The sequence below is a fragment of the Lampris incognitus genome, chromosome 15, assembly GCF_029633865.1.
Source record: "Lampris incognitus isolate fLamInc1 chromosome 15, fLamInc1.hap2, whole genome shotgun sequence".
NCBI classification, from domain to species: domain Eukaryota; kingdom Metazoa; phylum Chordata; class Actinopteri; order Lampriformes; family Lampridae; genus Lampris; species Lampris incognitus.
Genome location: NC_079225.1, coordinates 46,876,391 through 46,889,012, shown reverse-complemented (window position 1 = coordinate 46,889,012; position 12,622 = coordinate 46,876,391). Strand labels below are relative to the sequence as shown.

Here is a 12,622-nt window from a genome sequence, read left to right as displayed (position 1 = left end):
GTGTGAAATGGCCGGGATGAGAGTCAGCACCTCCAAGTCTGAGGCCATGGTTCTCTACCGGAAAATGGTGGATTGCTCCCTCCAGGTTGGGGATGAGTTGTTGCCTCAAGTGAAGGAGTTCAAGTATCTCGGGGTCTTGTTCACGAGTGAGGGTAGGATGGAGCAGGAGATTGACAGGCGGATTGGTGCAGCATCAGCAGTAATGTGGACGTTGTACCGGACCGCTGTGGTGAAGAAGGAGCTGAGCAGGAAGGCAAAGCTCTCAATTTACCAGTCAGTCTTGGTTCCAACCCTCACCTATGGTCATGAGCTTTGGGTAGTGACCTGAATGGGTGAGATCGCAGATACAAGCGGCTGACATGAGTTTCCTCCGTAGGGTGTCTGGGCTCAGCCTTAGAGATAGGGTGAGGAGCTTGGACATCCGGAGGGAGCTCGGAGTAGAGCTGCTGCTCCTGTGCGTCGAAAGGAGCCAGTTGAGGTGGTTCGGACATCTGATTAGGATGCCTCCTGGGCGCCTTCCTTTGGAGGTTTACCGGGCACGGCCAACTGGGAGGAGACCCCGGGGTAGACCCAGAACTCGCTGGAGGGACTACATGTCAAATCTGGCCTGGGAACGCCTTGGGATCCCCCAGGAGGAGCTGGAGGGCGTTGCTGGGGAGAGGGACATCTGGAGTGCCCTACTTAGGTTGCTGCTACCGCGACCCGACCCCGGAGAAGCAGCTGATGATGATTTAATGAATAATGTTTTCTGGGTGTGCGCATACTTGGTTCCTCTACTAATAAAGTGCAGGATGTCCAACCCACAGACGAACTTTGCAGAGCACATGTGCAAGCGAATGTTGTAATCTAATCACAGTGTCAGATTCTTGGTAGCAGTAACTGTTAGCATGGTTAGATCTGCTGATGATGAGTGACATAATACAGCGTTCTGTTTAAGGATGAGCTGACAAGGCTGTTGAGAGCGCTTTTCTATGGCACTCTGATATCTATTCAGTTATTATATGTTTATTTACCTTAAAGTGGACAAAAATCAACCAGGACATTTTGGAGAAAAGGAGACGCGTTTTCCATCATCGCACTTGATGGGAAAACCTGACCGCAGTTCTGGCAAATAGGTGGCAGTGACAGGACAGTTTTTATATGATGGGAGAGGAGGGATTTTATAGGTAGCTTTGACACACAAATATCCATTTTCCTGGAAGGAGCAGAAATGTGAATTGACCTTCAAAATTCAAGGCTTTTTTTGTCATCCACTGTTAAGATGGAGCTACACTAGGGCAAGGGTAACCCTGAATGGATGAAATTGACAGTTTTCATTTCTTCTTTCTCACAGGGAATGACGGAGCTGTCCAACATGTGAACCAGATGGCTGTCCCCCAGAGCCCGGCTCATAACTGCCTCTTGGACCATCTCCATTATTCACATGAATTATGATGCACTAATAAAGAGATTTATATTTATTGATTTTATTCCAATGGCTGCTATTGTTTCGTCAGAGGATGAACTGATTCCCTGATTTCTTCAAATTCAGACAAGTGAAACCAATTTGGAGCTCATGAGGTGTGTTTGTGAGAGAGAGACAGACCGAGACCAGATGAGGGGACCTGCAGCAGCCTAATGGACAGGTTGGCTCTGGTTTATACCTTGCGTTTGTTTTTTTTTGGGGGGGGGGGGTCCTCCTCCTCATAAAAAAGTATCTTGTTACAAATTACAAATACTTACGCAACAAATGTGTCAAATAAAATACAAAATACTAGTATGAGGAAATTATTTAATTAAAATACAAGTAATTTGTGATATGAAAATACAAAAATACATTCTACACAAACTGATACATGTCCAGGGTGTCTCCCCGCCTGCCGCCCAGGGACTGCTAGGATAGGCTCCAGCATCCCGCGACCCTGAGAGCAGGATGAGCGGTTTGGATAATGGATGGATGATAAATTTATGGCACCTTTCAGAAAAACTTTACAAGGTGCCTTACACAGCAGGATAAAATAATGCAGTCAAGATAAATCAACAAAATACAATTAAAATATAGAACAAAATGCCAGATCCGCTCCACGGGACAAGGTAAAACAGTCAGGATAAAGTCACAAGAGCAGAATTAAAATGGAGAGCATTAGAGCCGATAAAAAATGATGATGATGAAAACAATTAAAATAAGGTGACGAAAGAGAAATATAAAGAATTCCATTTCATTATCCATGCCGCTTATCCTGCTCTCAGGGTCGCGGGATGCTGGAGCCTATCCCAGCAGTCACTGGTGGAGGCAGGCAGGGAGACACCCTGGACAGGCCGCCAGGCCATCACAGGGCCCACACACACACACACACCTAGGGACAATGTAGTACGGCTGATTCACCTGACCTACATGTGTTTGGACTGTGGGAGGAAACCGGTGCCGAACCGAATTACAAAGAATCAAAAATGTAAACTTATAAAAGTATGTTAAAAACAATATTTAAAAAAATCAAAATTAAAATTGGGCAACAATGGATTTACTATAAAAAAAGACTTCCTGTAAAAGTAGGTTTTCCGAAGTGATGTAAAAGAAGGCCGTGAGGTTCCTAATTTCCTCAGGTAGGGAGTTCCGGAGCGGTGGGATTTTTACAGAAAACGCCCCGTCACCTGTAGTACCGAGGCTGGCTGAGGGACCAGTTAGAGACCTGCCTGAGGAGCGCAGGCGGCGACCAGGCCCATGGGGTGTGGGTAATCAGTGATACTATATGTAGGGCGTCCAGGTGGCGTGGCGGTCTATTCCGTTGCCTACCAACACAAGGATCGTCGGTTCGAATCCCCATGTTACCTCCGGCTTGGTCGGGCGTCTCCGCAGACACAATTGGCCGTGTCTGCAGGGGAGAAGCTGGATGTAGGTATCCTGGCCGCTGTACTAGCGCCTCCTCTGGTTGGTCGGGGTGCCTGTTTGGGGGGGGGCTGGGGGGAATAGCGTGATCCTCCCACGCGCTACATCCCCCTGGTGAAACTCCTCGCTGTCAGGTGAAAAGAAGCGGCTGGTGACTCCACATGTATGGGAGGAGGCATGTGGTAGTCTGCAGCCCTCCCCAGATCAGCAGAGGGGGTGGAGCAGAGACCGGGACGGGCCAGAAGAGTGGGGTAATTAGCTAAGTACAACTGAGAGAAAAGGCGGTAAAAAAAAAAATCAATCCTATACCTAACAGGTAACCAGCGAAGTACTACAAGAATAGGAGTGGTGCAGTGGTGGTTCTAGACCAATTTTACGGGGGGGGGGGGGGGGGGCTGGAGCCAGTTGTGTTGGCAGAGGGGCACATTCGACCCGGGACGAAAGAGGCAGTGTTCAAGCTTTCTAAATGTTTAGTTCAGTATATAAAGTAATAGGGCACAAAAAAGCAACAACATAATAAACATGATTGGCATTTGTTTCAGCAGCTTAGTTACAATTTCATTAAATTCGAATATTGAAAACAAAATAAAACACATTCCTGTGAGCTTCAGCTCAAGTTACATCACGTTCTTTGCTGCAACACTTCCTTATACGACTCAATGTGCTGTACTACAGGGTCTGCATCCCAGTCTGCACTTCCCGTTCTAGAATTTCACATTACCGCAACTGTATTCTGCGGGTTTTTGTGACTTTTGGCAAACCGGTCAACAAATGAGTCAACATTCAAAGCCTTTGCCCTCTTAGACTCAACACTTAGTACACCCAGACTGCTCAATCTCTCATCGGTTATGGTGGACCTGAGGTAAGTTTTCACCAGCTTCAGCACAGAAAAACGCCGCTCACCAGAAGCAGAACTCACTCGGATCACGACCGCTATTTTGAGTTTTTATTTTGAGTCTGAAGAGCTCAAAAAACACTTCTTTATAAGGCTCAGTGAACAGTACGAGCTCTACTGTACTAGAAGTTCTCTCCATCCCAGTCTGTATTTTCCGTTCTAAAATTCGGCTGGACCTATGTAGGTCATGTCTCAAGTCATTAATATTTGAATCATACAGTCGAGCAAATGAAAACTGAGCTGTCTCTTTCAGAAATGCATCACTTTGGGTTTTAAGAGCTTGGATGCTGTTCATTATGTCAGTTTGTCTTTGAAAACCATCCGTTAAACTCATTCTCAGGATCTTCATCTGTCTCCTTCCTGCTCTGTGCCCTCACTTTCAACGGCCTGCCGTTTCTCTTCAGCTGTCCCAACACCTGGATCATCTGGCTCTGTCTCAGCGTCTGCCTCATCATCATTGTTTTCATTTTTGGGGGCAGTGAAATAGGACGTAATGTCCTTTTTTTCTCTTCATTTTGGTAGTAACTAGAGAGCAAAACCTATGGAGAGGAATGCACAACACTTCAGCAACCCAGAATATTGTTGTGGACATGTGGACCATCTGCTATCGAAGGAAAACAAGTTTTGCTTCATCAAATCAAAGGTAAGCCCTGGTAAACCGGTCCTTTTAGGCCACACACACAAAGGATAGAAAAACATCACCAATCATTCTTGGAATATCTTAAGCCAACAAAATAATTTATACTGGAATAATCATTTGGGGGGGGGGGACTGGGTGGAATAGTGTGATCGTCCCACACGCTACATCCCCCTGGTGAAACTCCTCACTGTCAGGTGAAAAGAAGCGGCTGGCGACTCCACATGTATGGGAAGAGGCATGTGGTAGTCTGCAGCCCTCCCCAGATCAGCAGAGGGGTTGGAGCAGAGACCAGGACAGCTTGGAGAGTGGTTCACTGTCATTTTGGTTTGAAGCTTGCAAAGACTGCGCTCTTTTTGCTTGTATTACTTGGTATCGTGCCTGCCTTTTTATCTTCCTCTCAGCTTTGTTCTGTACAGTTGTGTGTTGAAACACACTTGGAATCCAGTCTGGGTGCTCTGGATCATCTGATCTGTCCCCTGAAAAATGAAGAAAACTTTTAAATCAAGTTGAACAGAGATGTTATTTATTTCTACCTTTGTCATGTGTCTCCAGTTGAAAGTTGAATTGTTTGTACGGTTATGAGATCGAGCCTGGAGTCATATTATGACCTCAAACATCATGACACAAGAAGGCTGATGGATTCGTTGTCAAACTTGAGGAAGGCTAGGCATTAACAACACAAACTTTGACAGCTGCTCCACTAGGACAGGATCACATTTAGAGCTGTTACTTACGTAGGTTCAATCACAATACTTATTTGTGTAGGAAACGGGTACATACCCGATATCCAATGTTCTCCACAAAGCTTCACGTTTGATATTTGCTCTTCTGACCGCGTCCTCCAGTTCTCCCGACAAATGGCATGAATCCACGCCTGTCTTCTTCGTTTTTCGATTGGAGTTTTCCCTTTCGGCATGCGATAAAAATGCAGATGCTTGTTTTTACCATCTCGACGATACAATGCTAGTAAGAGTGTTGTCATGATCTGCAGAACCAAAGGGGTCAATCTTTTAAAATGCCCTGTTTTTAAAGTGTCCGATAATCTTGGGGTGCGTAATAAGATGAAATATGTTGGACATTATATTACTGGACAAATGACAGATGATGATGATATTTATAGGCAATGCCGCATGACGTATACACAAGCACACACTTTGTCACGCAAGTTTGGTTTGTGTTCACTTAGTGTGAAGATGTGTCTGTTCAGAACATATTGTACACTACATTATACTGCCCCCTGTGGTCACACTACATATTGCACACCACTTTATACTGCACACCTGTGGTCACACTACATATTGTACACCACTTTATACTGCACACCTGTGGTCATACTACATATTGTACACCACTTTATACTGCACACCTGTGGTCATACTACATATTGTACACCACTTTAGACTGCACACCTGTGGTCACACTACATATTGTACACCACTTTATACTGCACACCTGTGGTCACACTACATATTGTACACCACTTTATACTGCACACCTGTGGTCACACTACATATTGTACACCACTTTATACTGCACACCTGTGGTCACACTACATATTGTACACCACTTGATACTGCACACCTGTGGTCAAACTACATATTGTACACCACTTGATACTGCACACCTGTGGTCACACTACATATTGTACACCACTTTATACTGCACACCTGTGGTCACATTACATATTGTACACCTCTTTATACTGCACACCTGTGGTCAAACTACATATTGTACACCACTTTATACTGCACACCTGTGGTCACACTACATATTGTACACCACTTGATACTGCACACCTGTGGTCACACTACATATTGTACACCACTTTATACTGCACACCTGTGGTCACATTACATATTGTACACCTCTTTATACTGCACACCTGTGGTCAAACTACATATTGTACACCACTTTATACTGCACACCTGTGGTCACACTACATATTGTGCACCACTTTATACTGCACACCTGTGGTCAAACTACATATTGTACACCACTTTAGACTGCACACCTGTGGTCAAACTACATATTGTACACCACTTGATACTGCACACCTGTGGTCAAACTACATATTGTACACCACTTTATACTGCACACCTGTGGTCGAACTACATATTGTACACCACTTTATACTGCACACCTGTGGTCTCACTACATATTGTACACCACTTTATACTGCACACCTGTGGTCGAACTACATATTGTACACCACTTTATACTGCACACCTGTGGTCAAACTACATATTGTATAGCACTTGATACTGCACACCTGTGGTCAAACTACATATTGTACACCACTTGATACTGCACACCTGTGGTCAAACTACATATTGTACACCACTTTATACTGCACACCTGTGGTCGCACTACATATTGTACACCACTTTATACTGCTCACCTGTGGTCACACTACATATTGTACACCACTTTATACTGCACAACTGTGGTCGCACTACAAAAAAGCAAGCTTACAGAGGCTTCAAGTAGCTTATAATGATGCTATGAGAATACTACTAAAAGGACCTAGATGGTGTAGTGCAGGTGAAGTGTGTGTGGCTGCAGGAGTCAGTACCTTTTCAAGTTCTTCTAGGAAATCTCATGTATACATTTACTGGCTGGCTCAGTGACTCTGATAATGTAATCATCCAGAGTTGAACTAATGTAAGATTCAGTGCCACACGCTACCAGTCTCAGCAGTGGGACCACTGGTGTAGCTGCCTTCTGATACCACACTGGTTTGTTCCACTTGTGTTATTTTATTGCGTTTCCTCTGTGTGTTGTCTGGGGTTTGTCTTTTACCTATTTAGCTTTGTCTCTTATGGACCCAAAGTCTGCAATAAAGTTTTGAATTGAATTGCACAACCGACGGCGTAAGGACGGAGCGGCGTTTGGTTTGGTTTGACATCAGTTTGTCGATGATGAGCTTTTCCAGTCTTTACAGACACGCCACTCGTGGCCCCTTCGCTGCCTCACAACCTGCGCGCGCCCGTCTGCGCGTGTAAATTAAGGAACACGTGTGTTTTATGCTATGTAGCGCGCGTTACGTTACATGGTTCCTTATGTTTTCATTTGTGTTATTAAGCGTCTCAGTTTTCAGTTAGCGTTTGCTATATTTTAATGCTACATCGCTAGCATGTTTATAGTCCGGTTTCCTAACCGCCCCGGTTTTAGCACACGCACTAAACGGCCAATAACGCCGCTGTGACCGCACGCGTGAAAGGGTTAATGCAAGCTAGCTGTGAGCTGTTCACTCTCCTGACCGTAAGTCTTCCCTCGTAACAAACTGTGAGCTGTGGCTGTTCACTCCCCTGACCGGAAGTCTTCCCTCGTAACAAACTGAGCTCTGGCTGTTCACTCTCCTGACCGGAAGTCTTCCCTCGTAACAAAGTGTGAGCTGTGGCTGTTCACTCTCCTGACCGGAAGTCTTCCCTCGTAACAAACTGTGAGCTGTGGCTGTTCGCTCCCCTGACCGGAAGTCTTCCCTCGTAACAAACTGTGAGCTGTGGCTGTTCGCTCCCCTGACCGCAAGTCTTCCCTCGTAACAAACTGTGAGCTGTGGCTGTTCACTCCCCTGACCGGAAGTCTTCCCTCGTAACAAACTGTGAGCTGTGGCTGTTCGCTCTCCTGACCGGAAGTATTCCCTCGTAACAAACTGTGAGCTGTGGCTGTTCACTCCCCTGACCGGAAGTCTTCCCTCGTAACAAACTGTGAGCTGTGGCTGTTCACTCTCCTGACCGGAAGTCTCCCCTCGTAACAAACTGTGAGCTGTGGCTGTTCGCTCCCCTGACCGGAAGTCTTCCCTCGTAACAAACTGTGAGCTGTGGCTGTTCACGCTGGCTGCTGTTAACTAGTCAACAACAACACTTCCTGACCGGAAGTCTGATCTCGTAACAACTGCACAAATAAACTAGTTTCGCTCACCTTCAATTCTTCGTGGTAGCCTCGCAACGTTTAGCTTTGATTCTTGCTTCCGGTCAGAGCTGACAGGTGGCTGGTAGCAAGCCCCCACGAACCGGCAGCCATCTTGAAGTCAGTGCGCGATTACTGGCCAAGCTCAGTACTGCAGTTTGGGGTCGGAAAGAATGTGTGGAATGTGCTCGTGAACGCGCTGGCCCCAGCCTGCGCGCTCCATGGCCCCAGCCTGCGCGCTCCTAGCTAGGTCACAGCCCCCTTTCCCCCAGTCAGTGGCAATTACACAGGTGCACTTGAACTCGCTTGAGGATACAGAGAAGAAAGCCGAAAATGCCTACTTGTGTTGCCTTCAACTGCACGACCCGAACTGAGACGAAGATTACTTTGTACCGGTAAGTGAAATTATTGGCAAAAAGTAAAATGTAGCTAAACTCGTCATTTCAAAGCGTGCCCGGCATGCTAGCTAATGTAGGCTAGCTTGTTAGTGCTAGCTAACGACCCTCAGACTCTGTTGACTTGACTAGAACTATTCTCACACTGTAACATTACATAGAATCTCATCCAATGCAAACATAATTAAAGCTTTATTGTTGATTAATCTTTTCAAAATACATGTTTATGCGAAGAAACTAACGTTATAACATTGCGTGATCAATTAAATCGTTCCTCAGTGCTGGCTAATACTTCCAAGGTGCTAGCCAGGTAACGTTAGGTGCCTCACTTTTTGAATGCATCGATATGAAAGCTGGTTCCTCAGACAAGTAACGTCATAATTAAATTTACTGGATTAACGTAAACGTTTCTTTTGGACTATGTTGTGATTAGTATCAAGCTCTACAATTTATTTTGAGTAGTTTATTCAGTGTGCTTTTGTGATTGCTTGATGAGCATCGACGCTTTTTCTGACAAAAATCTGTAATATTCTCTAGAATATAATAGCCCGTTTGGCTATAAGGATGTGATACAAGCACTCCTATTGGCTGTTAAGTTAGCTGCAAGCTCGTTGGTCCATCTGACGCATGAGGACGCAGGGGAGCCACATAATCGTCAGTCTATGTTTAGCACTCAGACGAGTGGCTACTGCGGAGCTAGCTACTGTATGATTGTAACCTTCACCGTTGAAATAAAGACACTGAACTATAAAGTCGTTGTCGGATCCCTCCATATAGACAGAAAGTCAGACAATCCACCTTAAAACATAGGCTACACAAATATGAAATGAAGCTGTACTTACACAGGTTTACTATTACCACTTCATCTCAGTTATTATCCCAAAGAGAACATTGGAAGAATCGATAACTTTAACTTCAGACCACAAAACAATACAAAAGTAGTTATTTGGGACGTATTGTTATATGACTTACTGGTAGGGACTGCCATGTCCGGCCTGGGCCTTGTAGTAGTAGTAGTAGCAGTAGTAAGGGTAGCAGTAGCAGTAGACGGAGTAGTAACCATCTAAATGAAAGTAATTTGAGAAGTGTCTTGAGACATTCAGGCTAGCAAGAAATTACTGTAACAGGGACCACTTATTAACCACTGATAGCTGTTTATATTAACGCCATGCATATTAGTAGCATATTACCTATTAATCTTTATAAAGCATAAACCAGTGATCATATTCTACAACTTGTAGGCCATTAAATAAGTAGAATGATCTTGTGGATAAGGAAGATAACGTTATTTAGCTAGGTAACTTTAGCTAACGAGGTGGCAAGTACATTGGTCAGAAACAGACCATAATGAGCTGACATACCATATTAAACAACAGATTTATATTAAATTAATATACATCTGTTTTAATTGATATCATTGTATAGCCTATATTCGAATTTTACCTTGGAATACACTTCTGTGGCGATCGCGCTGGAGGGTCGGTGGTCAGCGTGGATGGTGATCAATGACTGATCAGCTGGGAGCGCGTGCATGCAGGCTGGGGCCGGCAGGCTCGTGCAAGATCGAGCACATGAACGGGCCGGCGCCCAGAAGTCGGTTCCTAAAGGTAGGTGGTGAATTAAATGGCGAATTAAAAAAGAAAAAAAAACACTCAGATGTCAAAACCTGACGATATACAGAGATGATTCCGACTTTGGTTAGTAGCCACAAACAATTTGCTCTCTCGTCATTATTGTCTCTTTCCCCATGCTGGCGGACGCGAAAAAGCCTTTTTGGCCCCAGGTGCAGTACCGAGCTCGGTCCCTATTAAATGCGCTACTGAGCACTGGCTTCATGCGCCATTGAGCGACTTCCATAGGAATGAAGGGGGGGGGCGCTCCCCGTAGTGTATCCAGGCTATAATACATCCATGGCTGGTAGCCTACTTTCTTTAGCGCCTCAGCCAGCCAGCGACGGTGTACCGCTCTAATGCTACGTTCAGGCCAGAGGCGGCGAGAGAGTTGGCGCCGCTTTGTTCGCCAGAGTTTGGCCGCCAGCTCCGCCAGGTGTGTTCGAACAGAACGCGAATTCGCTGTGTTGACGGCACAACAAGCAGGCTAGTTACACCGACGCTGCTAGCAAGTTTGCTAGACCGCACACAACAAATACCACACACCAGCAGTTTTGAGTTTACTTGTGAGCATCACGGATGAGCGACAGAGATCAGCTGCGGTGGCTCTGCTTTATATCCACCTGCGCCGCCGAAACCGGCGTCAGCGTTCGGTTTGGGTTCATAGCATAAACCGGAGACGTGCCTCTTCGCCCGAGTTGGACATTTTTGAACTCCCGCGAAGGCGCGTTCGTCGCTCGATTCGCCCAATTCGCGCCGCGCGTAATTTCGCCGCGCATTATTCCCGCCCATTCGCCTCCTCCCATTTTACTCTCGCCGCCTTTGGTGTGAACGTAGCGTTATTAGGGATCCGACTAGAACGCTGAGCCACAGCTGTTCCGCTTTTCGCGTCAGCGCAGATGCCACCCTACCGTGCTGCCGGCGTCAGTTGTGAGTCCGTATCCTAAATGGATTTCCTCCCTAGTTTTGCAGTGCGATTGTAGGTATGTGGACTGGGAAAATGTCTGCAAGCGAGTGTCGCCGTCCATCTTTGATACCGTCACTTCCTGCCTCCCGTGTTTCCCGCGTGTGAGTACCTGCCCCGCCCTAATGTGCCGCACCTGTCTTCCGAGGCTGAAAACGCTGAGATGAATTCAGCCGACATGGTCGCCACGTGGTTTTCGAACAAAGAAGTCAGAGTGGACATGTCGGTGCCGCTAGCTAGCAAGTCCGCTTTTTTCTTCTTCTTTCTACCAGTGCACTTAAGAGGCATTCAGTGGCCCCTGAAACCGGCTTCCTTTTAAATTACAGTCCTTACCAGGGTACGTCATATTCATTGATATTTTTTCCCAATTATACAATATGCAATTATTGGATGAACAGCAGGATATATAGGAATAAGCATACACATAAAGGGAAAGAAGAAGATAAATATACTGTAGCGAATTCGGCGGACAACGCAACCACAGCAAGTGCCGCGGCCGGGAAGCGAACCCGTAGACATCGCTAGCCGCTCGACTAAAGGGTCAGACCCGCCAGCCAGCGGCCAGCGTGTCTTCTTATCCATGCACGTTACAATGCAATGGCTCGGGGTCTCATCTCAACAGTTATGGGGGCAAAAATACATTTTCATAAATTGTGTAGGTCTTAATGGCTTTACAATGTTTACTGAATTTAATTGTTTCTATATATTGAAGGAATGTGGCTCTGAAAACAAAAAAGTTCGGGTTTTTGGGCTAAAAATTTGCTGGTGTGAATATGGTGTTTGCAAAGAAGAAGGATCAAGTTTATCATGAATAGATGATTGGTATCCTTAACATCATTCTTAGTTACTCCAAATAGAACATGCTCTTTTTTTTTAATATCAATGGTCTTAATTTTCCTGTGTACCCAATTGTTTACATCAGTCCAGAAAATATAGCTATCAGTGCATTCCCAAAAAAGATGAATTAAGGATTCTTCAACATTACTACAAAAACTGCAGCTTGGATCAATGTCAGTCTTATATCTGGAAAAGTACATTTTAACAGGGTAACAACGGTGCATTATCTTAAAAGACACTTCCTTAACTTTGTTAGTTAATAAATATTTCTTTGGCAATAACCATGACCATTTCCATTAAATATTGTCAAACATGATGTTCCAGAAAAAGACAGCAGGGGGAGTAGTAGGCCTAACAGTTTCCCTGAGAATAACACAAGTCCGCTTTTTTGGTGACGCTATGGTCTTTTTTTGTTGGTTGTGTGCTGGATCTCGAGGCCATGGCTTTGTAAGATACAGGATTAAAGTGCGCTGTTCGTTAGAAGACAGAGAGTAAGCGAAATATTG

General features: G+C 45.3%; 1 protein-coding gene across 3 annotated transcripts in view; it reads left to right on the top strand.

The window, feature by feature from the left end:
• Positions 1 to 1,637, top strand: part of snx14 (sorting nexin 14) — a 55,534-nt gene extending 53,897 nt beyond the window's left edge. For 2 of the 3 annotated variants that reach the window (XM_056295015.1, XM_056295013.1), the window contains one exon: positions 1,334 to 1,636. In XM_056295015.1, the coding sequence (XP_056150990.1) occupies positions 1,334 to 1,360 (27 nt within the window). In that variant the 3' untranslated portion in view covers positions 1,361 to 1,636. Of the gene's footprint in view, positions 1 to 1,333 lie in introns of all 3 variants that reach the window. The other variant, XM_056295014.1, reaches the window with a different exon arrangement.
• Positions 1,638 to 12,622: the final 10,985 nt, after the last annotated feature.